Source organism: Ischnura elegans, chromosome 10 (genome assembly GCF_921293095.1).
Source record: "Ischnura elegans chromosome 10, ioIscEleg1.1, whole genome shotgun sequence".
In the NCBI taxonomy this organism is placed as follows: Eukaryota; Metazoa; Arthropoda; class Insecta; order Odonata; family Coenagrionidae; genus Ischnura; species Ischnura elegans.
In genome coordinates, this window is record NC_060255.1 from 17179450 (window position 1) to 17202923 (window position 23474).

A 23474-nucleotide genomic window follows, 5' to 3' on the forward strand; every position below is an offset into this window, starting at 1 on the left:
ATTATTTAAAAATTGGTATATATACAAAAGGAAATATTGACATAAGGAAATATTGATATAAGTAAATATTGAAAAAAAAGGAAATATGAATAAAGGTATTATTGACAAAGGAAATATTGAAAAAAAGAAATATTGACAAAAGGAAATATTGAAAGAAGGAAGTATTGAAAAAAGGAATTATAGAAAAAAGGAAATTTTGACTTTAGGAAATATTGAAAAAAGGAAATATTGACAAAAGGGAATATCAGAAAAAGTAATTATTGAAAAAAAGAAATATTGACAAAAGGAAGCATAGAAAAAAGGAAATATTGGAAAAAGGAAATATTGACAAACTAAAGTATAGAAAGAAGGAATAATGAAAAAAGGAAATTTTGACGAAAGTAAATATTGAAAAAAGGAAGTATAGAAAAAAGGAAATTTTGATAAAAGGAAATATTGAAAAAAGGAAATATTGACAAAAGGAAATATTGAAAAAAGAAAATATTAAAAAAAAAAAATATTGACAAAAGGAAGCATAGAAAAAAGGAAATATTGAAAAAAGGAAATAATGACAAAAGGAAGTATAGGAAGAAGGAAATATTAAAAAAAGGAAATATTGACAAAAGGAAATATTGAAAAAAGGATATATTGAAAAAAGGAAATATTGAAAAAAGGAAATGTTGAAAAAAGGAAGTGCAGAAAAAAGGAAATATTGAAAAAAGGAAATATTGAAAAAAAGGAAATATTGAAAAAAGGAAATATTGACATGAGGAAATATGGAAAAAATGAAATATTGACAAAAGGAAGTATAGAAAAAATGAAATATTGAAAAAAGGAAATATTGAGAAAAGGAAATATTGACAAAAGAAAGTATAGAAAAAAGAAAATATTGAAAAAAGGATATATTGACAAAAGGAAATATTGACAAAAGGAAATATTGACAAAAGGAAGTATAGAAAAAAGGAAATATTGACATAAGGAAATATTGAAAAAAGGAAATTATGACAAAAGGAAATATTGCAAAAAGGAAATATTGACATGAGGAAATATGGAAAAAAAGAAATATTGACAAAAGGAAATATTGACGAAAGGAAGTATAGAAAAATGGAAATATTGATATAAGGAAATATTGAAAAAAGGAAATATTGAAAAAAAGAAATATTGAAAAAAGAAAATATTGAAAAAAAGAAATATTGACAAACGGAAGCATAGAAAAAAGGAAATACTGAAAAAGGGAAATATTGACAAAAGGAAGTATAGAAATAAGGAAATATTGAAAAAAGGAAATATTGACAAAAGGAAATATTGAAAAAAGGAAATATTGAAAAAAGGAAAAATTGAAAAAAGGAAGTATAGAAAAAAGGAAATATTGAAAAAAGGAAATATTGAAAAAAAGAAAATATTGAAAAAAGGAAATATTAACCTAAGTAAATATTTAAAAAAAGAAATATTGACAAAAGGAAAAATTGACAAAATGAAATATTGACAAAAGGAAGTACAGAAAAACGGAAATATTGACAAAAGGAAATATTGACAAAATTAATTATAGAAAAAGGAATTATTTAAAAATTGGTATATATACAAAAGGAAATATTGACATAAGGAAATATTGATATAAGTAAATATTGAAAAAAAAGGAAATATGAATAAAGGTAATATTGACAAAGGAAATATTGAAAAAAAGAAATATTGACAAAAGGAAATATTGAAAGAAGGAAATATTGAAAAAAGGAATTATAGAAAAAAGGAAATTTTGACTTTAGGAAATATTGAAAAAAGGAAATATTGACAAAAGGGAATATCGAAAAAAGAAATTATTGAAAAAAAGAAATATTGACAAAAGGAAGCATAGAAAAAAGGAAATATTGGAAAAAGGAAATATTGACAAACTAAAGTATAGAAAGAAGGAATAATGAAAAAAGGAAATTTTGACGAAAGGAAATATTGAAAAAAGGAAATGTTGAAAAAAGGAAGTATAGAAAAAAGGAAATATTGAAAAAAGGAAATATTTGAAAAAAGGAAATATTGAAAAAAGGAAACATTGACATGAGGAAATATGGAAAAAAAGAAATATTGACAGTAGGAAGTATAGAAAAAAAGAAATATTGAAATAAGGAAATATTGACATTAGGAAATATTGAAAAAAGGAAATATTGACAAAAGAAAATATCGAAAAAAAAAATTATTGAAAAAAAGAAATATTGACAAAAGGAAGCATAGAAAAAAGGAAATATTGAAAAAAGGAAATATTGACAAAAGAAAGTATAGAAAGAAGTAAATATTGAAAAAAGGAAATATTGACAAAAGGAAATATTGAAAAAAGGAAATATTGAAAAAAGGAAATATTGAAAAAAGGAAATGTTGAAAAAAGGAAGTATAGAAAAAAGGAAATATTGAAAAAAGGAAATATTTGAAAAAAGGAAATATTGAAAAAAGGAAACATTGACATGAGGAAATATGGGAAAAAAGAAATATTGACAATAAGAAGTATAGAAAAAAAGAAATATTGAAAAAAGGAAATATTGACAAAAGGATATATACACAAACGGAAGCATAGAAAAAAGGAAATATTGAAAAAGGGAAATATTGACAAAAGGAAGTATAGAAAGAAGGAAATTTTGAAAAAAGGAAATATTGACAAAAGGAAATATTGAAAAAAGGAAATATTGAAAAAAGGAAATATTGAAAAAATTAAATATATAAAAAGGGAAATATTGACATGAGGAAATATGGAAAAAAAGAAATATTGACAAAAAGAAGTATAGAAAAAAAGAAATATTGAAAAAAGGAAATATTGACAAAAGGAAATATTGACAAAAGGAAATATTGACGAAAGGAAGTATAGAAAAAAGGAAATATTGACATAAGGAAATATAAAAAAAAGGAAATATATACAAAAGGAAATATTGAAAAAAGAAAATATTGAAAAAAAGAAATATTTTGACAAACGGAAGCATAGAAAAAAGGAAATATTGAAAAAGGCAAATATTGACATAAGGAAGTATAGAAAGAAGGAAATATTGAAAAAAGGAAATATTGACAAAAGAAGGTATAGAAAGAAGGAAATATTGAAAAAAGGAAATATTGACAAAAGGAAATATTGAAAAAAGGAAATATTGACAAAAGGAAATATTGAAAAAAGGAAATATTGAAAAAAGGAAATATTGAAAAAAGAAAATATTGAAAAAAGGAAGTATAGAAAAAAGGAAATATAGAAAAAAGGAAATATTGAAAAAAAGAAAATATTGAAAAAAGGAAATATTAACATAAGGAAATATTGAAAAAAAGAAATTTTGACAAAAGGAAGTCTGGAAAAAAGGAAAAGTTGAAAAAAGGAAATATTGACAAAAGGAAATATTGACAAAAGGAAATATTGACAAAAGGAAGTATAGAAAAAAGGAAATATTGACAAAAGGAAATATTGACAAAAGAAAGTATAGAAAAAAGGAAATATTGAAAAATTGGTATATATACAAAAGGAAATATTGACAAAAGGTAATATTGATATAAGTAAATATTGAAAAAAAGGAAATATTGAATAAAGGTAATATTGACAAAGGAAATATTGAATCAAAGAAATTTTGACAAAAGGAAATTTTGAAAAAAGGAAATATGAAAAAAGAAGTATAGAAAAAAGGAATTTTTGACATAAGGAAATATTGAAAAAAGGAAATATTGACAAAAGGAAATATTGAAACAAGAAAATATTGAAAAAAAGAAATATTGACACAAGGAAGCATAGAAAAAAGGAAATATTGAAAAAAGGAAATATTGACAAAAGGAAGTATAGAAAGAAGGAAATATTGAAAAAAGGAAATATTGAGAAAAGGAAATATTGAAAAAAGGAAATATTGAAAAAAGGAAATATTGAAAAAAGGAAATGTTGAAAAAAGGAAGTATAGAAAAAAGGAAATATTGAAAAAAGGAAATATTGAAAAAAAGGAAATATTGAAAAAAGGAAATATTGACAAAAGGAAATATTGACAAAAGGAAATATTGCAAAAAGAAAATATTGAAAAAAAGAAATATTGACAAACGGAAGCATAGAAAAAAGGAAATATTGAAAAAGGGAAATATTGACAAAAGGATGTATAGAAAGAAGGAAATATTGAAAAAAGGAAATATTGACAAAAGGAAATATAGAAAAAAGGAAATATTGAAAAAAGGAAATATAGAAAAAAGGAAACATTGAAAAAAGGAAATATAGACATGAGGAAATATGGAAAAAAAGAAATATTAACAAAAGGAAGTATAAAAAAAAAGAAATATTGGAAAAAGGAAATATTGACAAAAGTATATATTTACAAAAGGAAATATTGACAAAAGGAAGTAAAGAAAAAAGGAAATATTGAAAAAAGGAAATATTGACAAAAGTAAATATTGGCAAAAGGAAATATTGACGAAAGTAAGTATAGAAAAAAGGAAATATTGACAAAAGGAAATATTGAGAAAAGGAATTATTGACAAAAGGAAATATTGAAAAAAGAAAATATTGAAAAAAAGAAATATTGACAAACGGAAGCATAGTAAAAAGAAATATTGAAAAAGGGAAATATTGACAAAAGGAAGTATAGAAAGAAGGAAGTATTGAAAAAAGGAAATATTGACAAAAGGAAATATTGAAAAAAGGAAATATTGAAAAAGAAATATTGAAAAAAGGAAATATTGAAAAAAGGAAGCATAGAAAAAAGAAATATTGGAAAAAGGAAATATTGACTAAAGGAAATATTGACAAAAGGAAATATTGACATTAGGAAATATTGAAAAAAAGAATTATTGACAAAAGGAAGCATGGAAATGAGGAAATTGTAAGGTTCAATATATCGATAGCATCAGGGAAAGGCAGGATTAGTTTAAAGGAAAAACTCCATTACTCAAGCAGGTTTATTGGGCACATCCGCACTCTACAGCCGCCAAACACACTCTCCGCTCTTCGTGGACGCAACTCCGATGGCCGTTCTCATAGCACGCCTCTCCGCGTGATATCTGTATTTCTCATTCGCGGCCACCCAAGAGGCTGCCTTCTGCTGACGCTGCACGGTTCTCACGCCTAAGGAGATGTGGAGTGGGGTGCGTGACAGGAAGAGTGATAAGACGAGAAGCAAACCGCCAATGCAGCGGCACGTGGGTGGTGGGTGGCGAGAGGTGGAAAAAGGAGGTCACGTCCCAACTTCGTGATACTTACATCATCCTCCCTCCAAACAAAATTTAATCCCCCGATTAAATGGGGATGGCCGGGAACTGAAAAATGGTTAATAAGTGACACTATATACCAAAGAACCAAAAACATCCAAGCAATTGGGATTACCCATACGATACAAAGGAAAAAAAATTAACACTCAGTAATGGTAAATCATGTCCCCAAAATAAAAGAAAAAACATAGCATTCAAGGAATAATGTTCACAAAAAAATTAATTCTGAGAGATAATAAAAAATAAACATTATCAAAACCATCGTGGAATAATAATTACACTTCTACCATTACACAAATCAACAGACTCAGTACATCAACAATAAAAGCACAAACCAAACTATGAAAGTACAATTCAAACGCCACCGTGAAAGAAAGAATTGGGAAGAAAACAAATCATTCAAATATTTCACGCGCCTTTCTCTCTCTCACTTCACTTCTCCTCACTTTCATTTACTCTACGCGATACACAATAAAAATTTCTTCACTTTTCTCAGGATCTCTGACAGCCACGAAAAAGCTCTTCGGGGCAAGGGGGTTGGGAAGGGCAAACAGTTTTATTTTAAATCAGTCACACACTCTGAACATTTCACGCTACAATCACTGGCCTTTGAATTACTTTTCTCGTCTCGGCCGTAAGTCGTAGACACGGGGACCACTCACACCCACTGGGACCTCGTCGGGGGGGGCAGGGGAGGGTAAGGGCGTCTTCTCGTCAATGACGTCTTCTCCAGCTGGCGGCGAGACGTCCTGCCGTCGCGGTCGAGGGCGGAGATGATATGGGGGTCTCCGCGGAAGTGCCGGCGTGTCGACCTTCGCAGGAATGCAGCCTATCTCACGCTCACCGCCCAGATGATGCCGCACTGTTTGTTGACACTCTTCTTCGCCGGCCGCCGAGTTAACACTCGATTCTTCGTTACACTCCGTATTCAAGTCTGGGCTTGATGCTTCCTCTCGAGAGACAGTGGACTCAGGGGGGGAAACTTGAGGGATTTCACCAACACTAGGGGTGGGGGAGTGCTCACTTTGGGAAGGGGGGGCTTCAATTCGCGTATTCGGCGATTCTTGAGGAGGACATGTGGAATTAGTCATATAAGGTAAATTTTTCCTTGGTCTTCCCCTCCCCCTTCTAAACACCTCAGGGCGGAAAATACAGTCAGCTTCTCGCTTTTGTTTCTTGCACGCTCGATCAGCACACGCAAACGGAATTTCGCCAATGCATTCCTCCCATTCACTATCGGATACGGCCTTTCTCGGTCTGCCACGCCGTCTTTCTCCGTGGGGTGGGGGAGGAATCGAAAGATGACTAGGGTGGGGTTTCACTCGATCCTTATGTACGATCACAGTCCTATGCTGAAGCTGCAATTTTAAATTGGAGGGGGAAAGTACTTCTATCACCCTATACGGTCCTTTCCAGGGGCTGTGAAACTTTCGCACTTTGCCCGGTTTAAGAACTGGGTCCGTCAAGTACACATACTCACCCGCGACATAATTTCTCCCCCTTTTAGTGTTTTTTAATCCTTTAGCTTGTTCCTCATGGGCTCTGCGATTATTCCGTTTACAATCTTTCCAAATCACTTGCAGTCTATTTTGTAGCTGGGACACAAAATCGTCCACGGAAACAGGGGCGTTTTTCACGCACTCAAAGGGGGTCTTTAGTCTTTCCCCGAATATCACTTCATGAGGGGAACGACGTACGCTTCTATGCCAGCTTGAATTGTATGCACAGACTGCATAACCTACCCACAAATCCCAGTCATTGTTTTTGCAATTAACATAGTGGGAGATGATCTGAGCTATTGTACGGTGTACTCTCTCGACCCTGCCGTTACATTGGGGGTGGAATGGGGAGGTTTGTAACTTCTCTATGCCCAACAACCGACACACATTCTGGAAGAGTTCCGAGGTAAAATTACTACCCTGATCGGAAAGTATTTTTTCCGGGACACCGAACTTAAGTATCCAATCGCGCACCAGAGTAACGGACACAGATTCCGCGGTTTGATCCCCCAAGGGCGCCATCACCAAATACCGTGAAAAATGATCTATGATGGATAATACGTAACGATTTCCGCGTTCCGTTTTTGGGAGCGGCCCCACGATGTCTAGTGCAATGAATTGGAATGGTCGGTTCGCCTCCGGCAGCGGCTGCAATGGCGCCTTTGTCTTCCCATATGGCGACCTACGTAGACATGACACGCACCCCCTGACGTAATCAGTACAGTCTTTCTTCCATCCCGGCCACCAATACTGACCGCCCACGCGATACTTCGTGGAATTTACACCCATGTGCCCAGCGAGCCTATGGTCATGACACTGCGTTAGTATTTGCCTCCTCAAACCAGCAGGAACAACTACTTTGTGCACCCCTTCCTCAATTCGACACAGCAAGCCATCCGCAAATTCAAACTTATTCTTCCCGATCCATCCGATGCACTCTGCGTCTGCTTCTTGCGCCTCCTTTAGATTCAGTTCCTCCTCTGCAGCGACTTTTCTTACCTTGCGGCTCAACCCATCGGCATTCCCATGCAATTTCCCCGGCTTATGACACACCTCGTAATCGTATTCCGACAATTTTAATGTCCAACGAATCAACCGGCTATTAGGATCCTTCAGACTAAATAACCATTTAAGAGCCGCATGATCAGTGATAATGTTAAATTTTCGCCCATATAAGTAACACCTGAAATACCCTACGGCCCAAACGACGGCGAGTAATTCTCGTTCAGTGGCAGAATAATTTTGCTCCGCTTGATTAAGCCTACGAGATGCAAAGGCGACGGGATGTTCTTCTCCACCAATCTCTTGTGATAACACGGCGCCGAGGGCGTGATTACTAGCATCGGTAGACAACGTGAACGGTTTCCGAAAATCAGGATATGCCAGCACAGGGGTGGAAGTTAGAGAGTATTTCAATTGACTCAAAGCAGCCTCGCATTCAGCGTCCCACTCGAATGCCCTCCCCTTTTTAAGAAGATTTGTGAGCGGCTTTGCAATCGACGCGAATCCCTTTACAAATCGCCGATAGTAGTTAGCCAGGCCGAGAAGTGACTGCAGCTCTCGGACGTTCGTAGGTGTTGGAAAATCTCGCACCGCTTGAATTTTTTCTGATTCCGGTCGCACCCCTTCACCACTTATCACATGACCCAAATACTTCACGCTGCTTTCCGCAAAATTGCATTTCTCTATTTTTAACGACAACCCAGCGTCACTTAGCCGCTGGAAAACAGAGCGTAACCGGACAACATGATCATCCACCGTGTCACTGAATACGATAATATCGTCTAAATAGACGAGACAACGTTCCGGCTTAAGGCCTCTAAGTACGCCGTCCATCATCCGCTGAAAACTTCCCGGCGCGTTCCTAAGGCCGAAGGGCATGCGTTTATACTCATACAGGCCACTATCGACAATAAACGCGGTTTTCTCCTGCGAGTCTTTAGCCATGGGTATCTGGTGATAACCACTCGTCATATCCAAAGTAGTGAAATAGCGACACCCCCCTAAATAATCCAAAGTTTCTACTATGTTAGGTAGCGGGTACACGTCAGGAATTGTGACAGCATTAAGTGCCCTAAAGTCTACACAAAAACGGTACGCCGGCTTTCCATAGGTAGACTTTTTTGGAACAATAACAATTGGGCTTGCCCAAGGACTGGAACTAGGGGATATTACCCCAGTTTTTAACTGCTCTTGGACGAATTGTTCAACCAAGGGCTTCTGGTGAAAAGGAATTCGATATGGACGTCGGTATATTGGACGAGCGTCACCAGTAGGAATATGATGTTCGACGAGATTAGTAACAGGGATGGATTCCTTTTCACTAAATAGTCCCCGAAAACTTTCTATTAGTTCCTGAAGAGGTTTCCTTTCCGACTCTGATAGGTGTGCAAGTTTTTCCGTGAGATCCCACCCCGACTTGTCCTTCTCCGCGCGTCTAATTGCTCTTTCCGGAACTTCACTAATTTCCACACCGTTTGCCGCGGCAATCGTCGTACCTCGACGTATTCTAATTCCCTCGTCACTCCAATTAGACATCATTACTATTACCCGGTTTTCCTCATCCACCCTACTCAGGGTCCGGGCAACGGCGCACCCTTCCACTTCGATCAATCTGGGTTCTATCACAACCATTTCTGCGCCCCCTACCGCCGCGCTTGGTACAGTCACTAGAAACCTTTTTTCCGACCGCGGCGGTATGTACTCCTCATCTGAAAGAATTACCGCATGGTCCTTGTCCGTAGTGATCCGGAACGCACTAAATGTCTTTTCCGAACGATCATTCTCTACCCCATCAGCCCCGTGCAGCGGAATTACACGCCCGTCTAGTTTCATTGCCCTTTCTGGAAGGTTGATTACACATCCGTATTTACATAGAAAATCTAACCCCAAAATCCCTTCAAAACCGCCCAATGTTTCAACTACTTGCACATTGATTGGATAAACATAACCGCCTATTTCTAAAGACACCGGCTTCTCACCATAACTTTTCAGCACCCGCCCCGCGACGCCTCGGATGCGATATTGTGACGGCTTCATCCCGCTCCCTCTACACGATCCCCGCACTAATAATGACACTTGGGCCCCAGTGTCTAACAGAAACGAGCACATTTTCCCTTCAACCACCGCTCGCACGACTAAGTCCTTCACTCCCGCACTCACCTGGACGGCTGGAATCAGCACTTCCTTTACCAGGGGTCGGCGCCGGCGGGACGGTCGACCCCTTTGCCGTTTAAATTGGCCGCCCGGCTCGATGACCCCTTCCTGCACTCACGAGCAAAATGGCCCTCCACGCCGCAGCTGTAGCACTTCCCACGGCGTTGGCTGCGACACTCACGGGCGAAATGGCCAGTGCGCCCGCAATTGTAGCACTCACGAGCCGTCACCTGGAACGCTCGACGACTGGGCGATGGATTACGCGGCGTCCTCTCAGCCTCCCGGATTCTCACTGCCGTCGCGACGGCGGCGTCGAAACTCTCGGGCATTGCGAGTCGGCATAGCCTGCCCAATTCGCCCGAAAGGCCTCTCAAGAAGGCATCCAAGGCTCGCTGATCAGCCTCGTATCTCATTGCCTCCATCCGCTCCGGAGTTCCGCCGATTTCCGCCGTCCGCGCGTTGATCCGCATGACTCGATCCGCGAACACTTCGATGTCCTCCTTCGGCTCCATGTGAATGACTGCTAGGAGCTCTCGGTAGAAACGAGCGGTCTTTTTCGAGTGATAGCGGTCGAGAATGATGTTCTTCCATGCCGAGTAAGTGGCCGCCGTCTTACATTCTAGTCTCGTGCGCTCGTACACCGCGGCTTCCCCACCCAGACGTAGCCGCGCGGCGGCGAGCGTTTCCCCATCGCTCCATCCGCTCAGGGACGCCACCTGCTGGACTCGCTCGAGGTAGGCACCGACGTCATCGCCGGGGCGACCATGGAAGGGTTCTATGGAATTTAGGAGGGTGAATTTTGCACTCGCGGGTGAAGCGACCTCCTGCCCTTCTCCCCTGGCGACGACGGCTCTCAAACGCTCGTTCTCAGCACCCAGCTGCTCAAGTTTGTCTGAAAAGTCGTCGATCACCCGTTGGAGGTCCACCTCTTGCCCGCCAAAACTAACCCGACTCGCCATCTCGCCTTAGGTCGTCTCGTGTACTGCCCCTTGATACATATCGATCCCACTTCTGACACCAGATGTAAGGTTCAATATATCGATAGCATCAGGGAAAGGCAGGATTAGTTTAAAGGAAAAACTCCATTACTCAAGCAGGTTTATTGGGCACATCCGCACTCTACAGCCGCCAAACACACTCTCCGCTCTTCGTGGACGCAACTCCGATGGCCGTTCTCATAGCACGCCTCTCCGCGTGATATCTGTATTTCTCATTCGCGGCCACCCAAGAGGCTGCCTTCTGCTGACGCTGCACGGTTCTCACGCCTAAGGAGATGTGGAGTGGGGTGCGTGACAGGAAGAGTGATAAGACGAGAAGCAAACCGCCAATGCAGCGGCACGTGGGTGGTGGGTGGCGAGAGGTGGAAAAAGGAGGTCACGTCCCAACTTCGTGATACTTACAAAATATTGAAAAAAGGAATTATTGACAAAAGGAAATATTTACAAAGGAAATATTGAAAAAAAGAAATATTGACAAATGGAAATATTGAAAAAAGGAAATATTGAAAAAAGGAAGTTTAGAAAAAAGGAAATTTTGACATAAGGAAATATTGAAAAAAGGAAATTTGACAAAAGGAAATATTGAAAAAAGAAAATATTGAAAAAAAGAAATATTGACACAAGGAAGCATAGAAATAAGGAAATATTGAAAAAAGGAAATATTGACAAAAGGAAGTATAGAAAGAAGGAAATATTGAAAAAAGGAAATATTGAGAAAAGGAAATATTGAAAAAAGGAAATATTGAAAAAATGAAATATTGAAAAAAGGAAATGTTGAAAAAAGGAAGAATAAAAGAAAGGAAATATTGAAAAAAGGAAATATTGAAAAAAAGGAAATATTGAAAAAAGGAAATATTGACAAAAGGAAATATTGACAAAAGGAAATATTGCAAAAAGAAAATATTGAAAAAAAAAATATTGACAAACGGAAGCATAGAAAAAAGGAAATATTGAAAAAATGAAATATTGACAAAAAGAAATACAGAAAGAAGGAAATATTGAAAAAAGGAAATATTGACAAAAGGAATTATTGAAAAAATGAAATATTGAAAAAAGGAAATATTGAAAAAAGGAAGTATTGAAAAAAGGAAATATTGACATGAGGAAATATGGAAAAAAAGAAATATTAACAAAAGGAAGTATAAAAAAAAAGAAATATTGAAAATAGGAAATATTGACAAAAGGAAATATTGACAAAAGGAAATATTGACAAAAGGAAAAAAAGAAAAAAGGAAATATTGAAAAAAGGAAATATTGACAAAAGGAAATATTGGCAAAAGGAAATATTGACGAAAGTAAGTATAGAAAAAAGGAAATATTGACATAAGGAAATATTGACAAAAGGAAGTATAGAAAGAAGGAAATATTAAAAAAAGGTAATATTGACAAAAGGAAATATTGAAAAAAGGAAATATTGAAAAAAGGAAATATTGAAAAAAGGAAATGTTGAAAAAAGGAAGAATAGAAAAAAGGAAATATTGAAAAAAGGAAATATTGAAAAAAAGGAAATATTGAAAAAAGGAAATATTGACATGAGGAAATATGGAAAAAAAAGAAATATTGACAAAAGGAAGTATAGAAAAAAAGAAATATTGAAAAAAGGAAATATTGACAAAAGGAAATATTGACAAAAGAAAGTATAGAAAAAAGGAAATATTGAAAAAAGGATATATTGACAAAAGGAAATATTGACAAAAGGAAATATTGACAAAAGGAAATATTGACAAAAGGAAGTATAGAAAAAATGAAATATTGACATAAGGAAATATTGAAAAAAGGAAATATTGACAAAAGGAAATATTGCAAAAAGGAAATATTGATATAAGTAAAAATTGAAAAAAAGGAAATATTGAATAAAGGTAATATTGACAAAGGAAATATTGAAAAAAAAAATATTGACTAAAGGAAATATTGAAAAAAGGAATTATTGAAAAAAGGAAGTATAGAAAAAAGGAAATTTTGACATAAGGAAATATTGAAAAAAGGAAATATTTACAAAAGGAAATATTGAAAAAAGAAAATATTGAAAAAAAGAAATATTGACAAAAGAAAGCATAGAAAAAAGGAAATATTGAAAAAAGGAAATATTGACAAAAGGAAGTATAGAAAGAAGGAAATATTGAAAAAAGGAAATATTGACAAAAGGAAATATTGAAAAAAGGAAATATTGAAAAAAGGAAATATTGAAAAAAGGAAATTTTGAAAAAAGGAAGTATAGAAAAAAGGAAATATTGAAAAAAGGAAATATTGAAAAAAAGGAAATATTGAAAAAAGGTAGTATAGAAAAAAAGAAATATTGAAAAAAGGAAATATTGACAAAAGGTAGTATAGAAAAAAAGAAATATTGAAAAAAGGAAATATTGACAAAAGGAAATATTGACAAAAGGAAATATTTACAAAAGGAAATATTAACATAAGGAAATATTGAAAAAAAAGAAATATTGACAAAAGGAAGTATGGAAAAAGGAAATATTGTAAAAAGGAAATTTTGACAAAAGGAAATATTGACAAAAGGAAATATTGACAAAAGGAAGTATTGAAAAATTGGAATATATATACAAAAGGAAATATTGACAAAAGGATATATTGATATAAGTAAATATTGAAAGAAAGGAAATACTGAATAAAGGTAATATTGACAAAGGGAATATTGAAAAAAAGAAATATTGACAGAAGGAAATATTGAAAGGAGGAAATATTGAAAAAAGGAAGTATAGAAAAAAGGAAATTTTGACAAAAGGAAATATTGAAAAAAGGAAATATTGACAAGAGGAAATATTGAAAAAAGAAAATATTGAAAAAAAGAAATATTGACAAAAGGAAGCATAGAAAAAAGGAAATATTGAAAAAGGGAAATATTGACAAAAGGAAGTATAGAAATAAGGAAATATTGAAAAAAGGAAATATTGACAAAAGGAAATATTGACAAAAGGAAATATTGACAAAAGGAAATATATACGAAAGGAAGTATAGAAAAAAGGAAATATTGACATAAGGAAATATTGAAAAAAGGAAATATTGACAAATAGAAATATTGAAAAAAGAAAATATTAAAAAAAAGAAATATTGACAAACGGAAGCATAGAAAAAAGGAAATATTGAAAAAGGGAAATATTGACAAAAGGAAGTATAGAAATAATGAAATGTTGAAAAAAGGAAATATTGACAAAAGGAAATATTGAAAAAAAGGAAATATTGAAAAAAGGAAATATTGAAAAAAGGAAGTATAGAAAAAAGGAAATATTGAAAAAAGGAAATATTGAAAAAAAGAAAATATTGAAAAAAGGAAATATTAACATAAGGAAATATTGAAAAAAAGAAATATTGACAAAAGGAAATATTGACAAAAGGAAATATTGACAAAAGGAAATATTGACAAAAGGAAAGACAGAAAAAAGGAAATATTGACAAAAGGAAATATTGATACAAGTAAATATTGAAAAAAAAGGAAATATTGAATAAAGGTAATATTGACAAAAGAAATATTGAAAAAAAGAAATATTGACGAAAGGAAATATTGAAAGAAGGAAATATTGAAATAAGGAAGTATAGAAAAAAGGAAATTTTGACATTAGGAAATATTGAAAAAAGGAAATATTGACAAATGGAAATATCGCAAAAAAAAAATTATTGAAAAAAAGAAATATTGACAAAAGGAAGCATAGAAAAAAGGAAATATTGAAAAAAGGAAATATTGACAAAAGAAAGTATAGAAAGAAGGAAATATTGAAAAAAGAAAATATTCACAAAAGGAAATATTGAAAAAAGGAAATATTGAAAAAAGGAAATATTGAAAAAAGGAAATGTTGAAAAAAGGAAGTATAGAAAAAAAGAAATATTGAAAAAAGGAAACATTGACATGAGGAAATATGGAAAAAAAGAAATATTGACAATAGGAAGTATAGAAAAAAAGGAATATTGAAAAAAGGGAATATTGATAAAAGGAAATATGACAAACGGAAGCAAAGAAAAAAGGAAATATTGAAAAAGGGAAATATTGACAACAGGAAGTATAGAAAGAAGGAAATATTGAAAAAAGGAAATATTGACAAAAGGAAATATTGAAAAAAGGAAATATTGAAAAAAGGAAATATTGAAAAAATTAAATATTGAAAAAAGGAAATATTGACATGAGGAAATATGGAAAAAAAGAATTTTGACAAAAAGAAGTATAAAAAAAAGAAATATTGAAAAAAGGAAATATTTACAAAAGGAAATATTGACAAAAGGAAATATTGACAAAAGGAAGTATAGAAAAAAGGAAATATTGAAAAAAGGAAATATTGACAAAAGGAAATATTGACAAAAGGAAATATTGACGAAAGGAAATGTTTACAAAAGGAAATATTGAAAAAAAGAAAATATTGAAAAAAAGAAATATTGACCAACGGAAGCATAGAAAAAAGGAAAGATTGAAAAAGGGGAAATATTGACAAAAGGAAGTATAGAAATAAGGAAATATTGAAAAAAGGAAATATTGAAAAAAGGAAATATTGAAAAAAGGAAATATTGAAAAAAAGAAAATATTGAAAAAAAAAAATATTAACATAAGAAAATATTGAAAAAAAGAAATATTGACACAAGGAAGTATGGAAAAAAGGAAATATTGAAAAAAGGAAATATTTACAAAAGGAAATATTGACAAAAGGAAATATTGACAAAAGGAAGTATAGAAAAAAGGAAATATTGACAAAAGGAAATATTGACAAAAGTAAGTATAGAAAAAAGAAAATATTGAAAAATTGGTATATATACGAATGGAAATATTGACAAAAGGAAATATTGATATAAGTAAATATTGAAAAAAAAGGAAATATTGAATAAAGGTAATATTGACAAAGGAAATATTGAAAAAAAGAAATTTTGACAAAAGGAAATATTGAAAAAAGGAAATATTGAAAAAAGAAGTATAGATAAAAGGACATTTTGACATAAGGAAATATTGAAAAAAGGAAATATTGACAAAAGGAAATATTGAAAAAAGAAAATATTGAAAAAAAGAAATATTGACACAAGGAAGCATAGAAATAAGGAAATATTGAAAAAAGGAAATATTGACAAAAGGAAGTATAGAAAGAAGGAAATATTGAAAAAAGGAAATATTGAGAAAAGGAAATATTGAAAAAAGGAAATATTGAAAAAATGAAATATTGAAAAAAGGAAATGTTGAAAAAAGGAAGAATAAAAGAAAGGAAATATTGAAAAAAGGAAATATTGAAAAAAAGGAAATATTGAAAAAAGGAAATATTGACAAAAGGAAATATTGACAAAAGGAAATATTGCAAAAAGAAAATATTGAAAAAAAAAATATTGACAAACGGAAGCATAGAAAAAAGGAAATATTGAAAAAATGAAATATTGACAAAAAGAAATACAGAAAGAAGGAAATATTGAAAAAAGGAAATATTGAAAAAAGGAAATATTGAAAAAGGAAATATTGAAAAAAGGAAATATTGAAAAAAGGAAGTATTGAAAAAAGGAAATATTGACATGAGGAAATATGGAAAAAAAGAAATATTAACAAAAGGAAGTATAAAAAAAAAGAAATATTGAAAATAGGAAATATTGACAAAAGGAAATATTGACAAAAGGAAATATTGACAAAAGGAAAAAAAGAAAAAAGGAAATATTGAAAAAAGGAAATATTGACAAAAGGAAATATTGACAAAAGGAATATTGACGAAAGTAAGTATAGAAAAAAGGAAATATTGACATAAGGAAATATTGAAAAAAGGAAATATTGACAAAAGGAAATATTGAAAAAAAAAATATTGAAAAAAAGAAATATTGACAAACGGAAGCATAGAAAAAAGGAAATATTGAAAAAGGGAAATATTGGCAAAAGGAAGTATAGAAAGAAGGAAGTATTGAAAGAAGGAAATATTGACAAAAGGAAATATTGAAAAAAGGAAATATTGAAAAAGGAAATATTGAAAAAAGGTAATATTGAAAAAAGGAAGTATAGAAAAAAGGAAATATTGGAAAAAGGAAATATTGACTAAAAGAAATGTTGACAAAAGGAAATATTGACATTAGGAAATATTGAAAAAAAGAATTATTGACAAAAGGAAATATTGGACAAAGGAAATATTGAAAAAAAGAAATATTGACAAATGGAAATATTGAAAAAAGGAAATATTGAAAAAAGGAAGTATAGAAAAAAGGATATATTGACATAAGGAAATATTGAAAAAAGGAAATATTGACAAAAGGAAATATTGAAAAAAGAAAATATTAAAAAAAAGAAATATTGACAAAAGGAAGCATAGAAAAAAGGAAATATTGAAAAAAGGAAATAATGACAAAAGGAAGTATAGGAAAGAAGGAAATATTAAAAAAAGGAAATATTGACAAAAGGAAATATTGAAAAAAGGATATATTGAAAAAAGGAAATATTGAAAAAAGGAAATGTTGAAAAAAGGAAGTGCAGAAAAAAGGAAATATTGAAAAAAGGAAGTATTGAAAAAAAGGAAATATTGAAAAAAGGAAATATTGACATGAGGAAATATGGAAAAAAAGAAATATTGACAAAAGGAAGTATAGAAAAAAAGAAATATTGAAAAAAGGAAATATTGAGAAAAGGAAATATTGACAAAAGAAAGTATAGAAAAAAGAAAATATTGAAAAAAGGATATATTGACAAAAGGAAATATTGACAAAAGGAAATATTGACAAAAGGAAGTATAGAAAAAAGGAAATATTGACATAAGGAAATATTGAAAAAAGGAAATTATGACAAAAGGAAATATTGAAAAAAGGAAATATTGACATGAGGAAATATGGAAAAAAAGAAATATTGACAAAAGGAAATATTGACGAAAGGAAGTATAGAAAAAAGGAAATATTGACATAAGGAAATATTGAAAAAAGGAAATATTGAAAAAAGGAAATATTGAAAAAAGAAAATATTGAAAAAAAGAAATATTGACAAACGGAAGCATAGAAAAAAGGAAATATTGAAAAAGGGAAATATTGACAAAAGGAAGTATAGAAATAAGGAAATATTGAAAAAAGGAAATATTGACAAAAGGAAATATTGAAAAAAGGAAATATTGAAAAAAGGCAATATTGAAAAAAGGAAGTATAGAAAAAAGGAAATATTGAAAAAAGGAAATATTGAAAAAAAGAAAATATTGAAAAAAGGAAATATTAACCTAAGTAAATATTTAAAAAAAGAAATATTGACAAAAGGAAAAATTGACAAAATGAAATATTGACAAAAGGAAGTACAGAAAAACGGAAATATTGACAAAAGGAAATATTGACAAAAGTAATTATAGAAAAAGGAATTATTTAAAAATTGGTATATATACAAAAGGAAATATTGACATAAGGAAATATTGATATAAGTAAATATTGAAAAAAAAGGAAATATGAATAAAGGTAATATTGACAAAGGAAATATTGAAAAAAAGAAATATTGACAAAAGGAAATATTGAAAGAAGGAAATATTGAAAAAAGGAATTATAGAAAAAAGGAAATTTTGACTTTAGGAAATATTGAAAAAAGGAAATATTGACAAAAGGGAATATCGAAAAAAGAAATTATTGAAAAAAAAAATTTTTAAACAAGGAAGCATAGAAAAAAGGAAATATTGGAAAAAGGAAATATTGACAAACTAAAGTATAGAAAGAAGGAATAATGAAAAAAGGAAATTTTGACGAAAGGAAATATTGAAAAAAGGAAATTTTGAAAAAAGGAAGTATAGAAAAAAGGAAATATTGAAAAAAGGAAATATTTGAAAAAAGGAAATATTGAAAAAAGGAAACATTGACATGAGGAAATATGGAAAAAAAGAAATATTGACAGTAGGAAGTATAGAAAAAAAGAAATATTGAAATAAGGAAATATTGACATTAGGAAATATTGAAAAAAGGAAATATTGACAAAAGAAAATATCGAAAAAAGAAATTATTGAAAAAAAGAAATATTGACAAAAGGAAGCATAGAAAAAAGGAAATATTGAAAAAAGGAAATATTGACAAAAGAAAGTATAGAAAGAAGTAAATATTGAAAAAAGGAAATATTGACAAAAGGAAATATTAAAAAAAGGAAATATTGAAAAAAGGAAATATTGAAAAAAGGAAATGTTGAAAAAAGGAAGTATAGAAAAAAAGAAATATTGAAAAAAGGAAATATTTGAAAAAAGGAAATATTGAAAAAAGGAAACATTGACATGAGGAAATATGGAAAAAAAGAAATATTGACAATAAGAAGTATAGAAAAAAAGAAATATTGAAAAAAGGAAATATTGACAAAAGGATATATTGACAAACGGAAGCATAGAAAACAGGAAATATTGAAAAAGGGAAATATTGACAAAAGGAAGTATAGAAAGAAGGAAATTTTGAAAAAAGGAAATATTGACAAAAGGAAATATTGAAAAAAGGAAATATTGAAAAAAGGAAATATTGAAAAAATTAAATATATAAAAAGGGAAATATTGACATGAGGAAATATGGAAAAAAAGAAATATTGACAAAAAGAAGTATAGAAAAAAAGAAATATTGAAAAAAGGAAATATTGACAAAAGGAAATATTGACAAAAGGAAATATTGACGAAAGGAAGTATAGAAAAAAGGAAATATTGACATGAGGAAATATAAAAAAAAGGAAATATATACAAAAGGAAATATTGAAAAAAGAAAATATTGAAAAAAAGAAATATTTTGACAAACGGAAGCATAGAAAAAAGGAAATATTGAAAAAGGCAAATATTGACATAAGGAAGTATAGAAAGAAGGAAATATTGAAAAAAGGAAATATTGACAAAAGAAGGTATAGAAAGAAGGAAATATTGAAAAAAGGAAATATTGACAAAAGGAAAATATTGAAAAAAGGAAATATTGACAAAAGGAAATATTGAAAAAAGGAAATATTGAAAAAAGGAAATATTGAAAAAAGGAAATATTGAAAAAAGGAAGTATAGAAAAAAGGAAATATTGAAAAAAGGAAATATTGAAAAAAAGAAAATATTGAAAAAAGGAAATATTAACATAAGGAAATATTGAAAAAAAGAAATATTGACAAAAGGAAGTATGGAAAAAAGGAAAAGTTGAAAAAAGGAAATATTGACAAAAGGAAATATTGACAAAAGGAAATATTGACAAAAGGAAATATTGACAAAAGGAGGTATAGAAAAAAGGAAATATTGACAAAAGGAAATATTGACAAAAGAAAGTATAGAAAAAAGGAAATATTGAAAAATTGGTATATATACAAAAGGAAATATTGAATAAAGGTAATATTGACAAAGGAAATATTGAATCAAAGAAATTTTGACAAAAGGAAATTTTGAAAAAAGGAAATATGAAAAAAGAAGTATAGAAAAAAGGAATTTTTGACATAAGGAAATATTGAAAAAAGGAAATATTGACAAAAGGAAATATTGAAACAAGAAAATATTGAAAAAAAGAAATATTGACACAAGGAAGCATAGAAAAAAGGAAATATTGAAAAAAGGAAATATTGACAAAAGGAAGTATAGAAATAAGGAAATATTGGAAAAAGGAAATATTGAGAAAAGGAAATATTGAAAAAAGGAAATATTGAAAAAAGGAAATATTGAAAAAAGGAAATGTTGAGAAAAGGAAGTATAGAAAAAAGGAAATATTGAAAAAAGGAAATATTGAAAAAAAGGAAATATTGAAATAAGGAAATATTGACAAAAGGAAATATATACAAAAGGAAATATTGAAAAAAGAAAATATTGAAAAAAAGAAATATTTTGACAAACGGAAGCATAGAAAAAAGGAAATATTGAAAAAGGCAAATATTGACATAAGGAAGTATAGAAAGAAGGAAATATTGAAAAAAGGAAATATTGACAAAAGAAGGTATAGAAAGAAGGAAATATTGAAAAAAGGAAATATTGACAAAAGGAAATATTGAAAAAAGGAAATATTGACAAAAGGAAATATTGAAAAAAGGAAATATTGAAAAAAGGAAATATTGAAAAAAGGAAATATTGAAAAAAGGAAGTATAGAAAAAAGGAAATATAGAAAAAAGGAAATATTGAAAAAAAGAAAATATTGAAAAAAGGAAATATTAACATAAGGAAATATTGAAAAAAAGAAATATTGAGAAAAGGAAGTATGGAAAAAAGGAAATATTGAAAAAAGGAAATATTGACAAAAGGAAATATTGACAAAAGGAAATATTGACAAAAGGAAATATTGACAAAAGGAAGTATAGAAAAAAGGAAATATTGACAAAAGGAAATATTGACAAAAGAAAGTATAGAAAAAAGGAAATATTGAAAAATTGGTATATATACAAAAGGAAATATTGAATAAAGGTAATATTGACAAAGGAAATATTGAATCAAAGAAATTTTGACAAAAGGAAATTTTGAAAAAAGGAAATATGAAAAAAGAAGTAGAGAAAAGAAGGAATTTTTGACATAAGGAAATATTGAAAAAAGGAAATATTGACAAAAGGAAATATTGAAACAAGAAAATATTGAAAAAAAGAAATATTGACACAAGGAAGCATAGAAAAAAGGAAATATTGAAAAAAGGAAATATTGACAAAAGGAAGTATAGAAATAAGGAAATATTGAAAAAAGGAAATATTGAGAAAAGGAAATATTGAAAAAAGGAAATATTGAAAAAAGGAAATATTGAAAAAAGGAAATGTTGAAAAAAGGAAGTATAGAAAAAAGGAAATATTGAAAAAAGGAAATATTGAAAAAAAGGAAATATTGAAAAAAGGAAATATTGACAAAAGGAAATATTGACAAAAGGAAATATTGCAAAAAGAAAATATTGAAAAAAAGAAATATTGACAAACGGAAGCATAGAAAAAAGGAAATATTGAAAAAGGGAAATATTGACAAAAGGAAGTATAGAAAGAAGGAAATATTGAAAAAAGGAAATATTGACAAAAGGAAATATTGAAAAAAGGAAATATTGAAAAAAGGAAATATAGAAAAAAGGAAACATTGAAAAAAGGAAATATAGACATGAGGAAATATGGAAAAAAAGAAATATTAACAAAAGGAAGTATAAAAAAAAAGAAATATTGGAAAAAGGAAATATTGACAAAAGTATATATTTACAAAAGGAAATATTGACAAAAGGAAGTAAAGAAAAAAGGAAATGTTGAAAAAAGGAAATATTGAAAAAAGAAATATTGGCAAAAGGAAATATTGAAAAAAGGAAATATTGACAAAAGGAAATATTGAAAAAAGAAAATATTGAAAAAAAGAAATATTGACAAACGGAAGCATAGATAAAGGAAATATTGAAATAAGGAAATATTGACAAAAGGAAATATTGACGAAAGGAAATATTGCAAAAAGAAAATATTGAAAAAAAGAAATATTGACAAACGGAAGCATAGAAAAAAGGAAATATTGAAAAAGGGAAATATTGACAAAAGGAAGTATAGAAAGAAGGAAATATTGAAAAAAGGAAATATTGACAAAAGGAAATATTGAAAAAAGGAAATATTGAAAAAAGGAAATATTGACAAAAGGAAATATTGACAAAAGGAAATATTGACAAAAGGAAATATATACGAAAGGAAGTATAGAAAAAAGGAAATATTGACACAAGGAAATATTGAAAAAAGGAAATATTGAAAAAAGGAAATATTGAAAAAAGAAAATATTAAAAAAAAGAAATATTGACAAACGGAAGCATAGAAAAAAGGAAATATTGAAAAAGGGAAATATTGACAAAAGGAAGTATAGAAAAAAGGAAATGTTGAAAAAAGGAAATATTGACAAAAGGAAATATTGAAAAAAGGAAATATTGAAAAAAGGAAATATTGAAAAAAGGAAGTATAGAAAAAAGGAAATATTGAAAAAAGGAAATATTGAAAAAAAGAAAATATTGAAAAAAGGAAATATTAACATAAGGAAATATTGAAAAAAAGAAATATTGACAAAAGGAAATATTGAAAAAAGGAAATATTGACAAAAGGAAATATTGACAAAAGGAAAGACAGAAAAAAGGAAATATTGACAAAAGGAAATATTGATACAAGTAAATATTGAAAAAAAAGGAAATATTGAATAAAGGTAATATTGACAAAAGAAATATTGAAAAAAAGAAATATTGACGAAAGGAAATATTGAAAGAAGGAAATATTGAAATTAGGAAGTATAGAAAAAAGGAAATTTTGACATTAGGAAATATTGAAAAAAGGAAATATTGACAAAAGGAAATATCGCAAAAAAAAAAATTATTGAAAAAAAGAAATATTGACAAAAGGAAGCATAGAAAAAAGGAAATATTGAAAAAAGGAAATATTGACAAAAGAAAGTATAGAAAGAAGGAAATATTGAAAAAAGAAAATATTCACAAAAGGAAATATTGAAAAAAGGAAATATTGAAAAAAGGAAATATTGAAAAAAGGAAATGTTGAAAAAAGGAAGTATAGAAAAAAAGAAATATTGAAAAAAGGAAACATTGACATGAGGAAATATGGAAAAAAAGAAATATTGACAATAGGAAGTATAGAAAAAAAGGAATATTGAAAAAAGGGAATATTGATAAAAGGAAATATGACAAACGGAAGCAAAGAAAAAAGGAAATATTGAAAAAGGGAAATATTGACAACAGGAAGTATAGAAAGAAGGAAATATTGAAAAAAGGAAATATTGACAAAAGGAAATATTGAAAAAAGGAAATATTGACATG

At 29.8% G+C, this 23474-nt stretch overlaps 1 protein-coding gene across 1 annotated transcript; it reads right to left on the reverse strand.

The window, feature by feature from the left end:
- Window positions 1-4950: 4950 nt before the first annotated feature.
- LOC124166864 lies at window positions 4951-10863 on the reverse strand. Its single transcript, XM_046544575.1, has 2 exons — window positions 9834-10863; window positions 4951-5220 (listed from the first exon to the last, which is right to left on the reverse strand). Exon 1 carries the CDS (start codon window positions 10784-10786, stop codon window positions 9860-9862), a length of 927 nt encoding a protein of 308 aa, XP_046400531.1. The 5' UTR covers window positions 10787-10863; the 3' UTR covers window positions 4951-5220; window positions 9834-9859.
- Between the last annotated feature and the right edge of the window lie 12611 nt (window positions 10864-23474).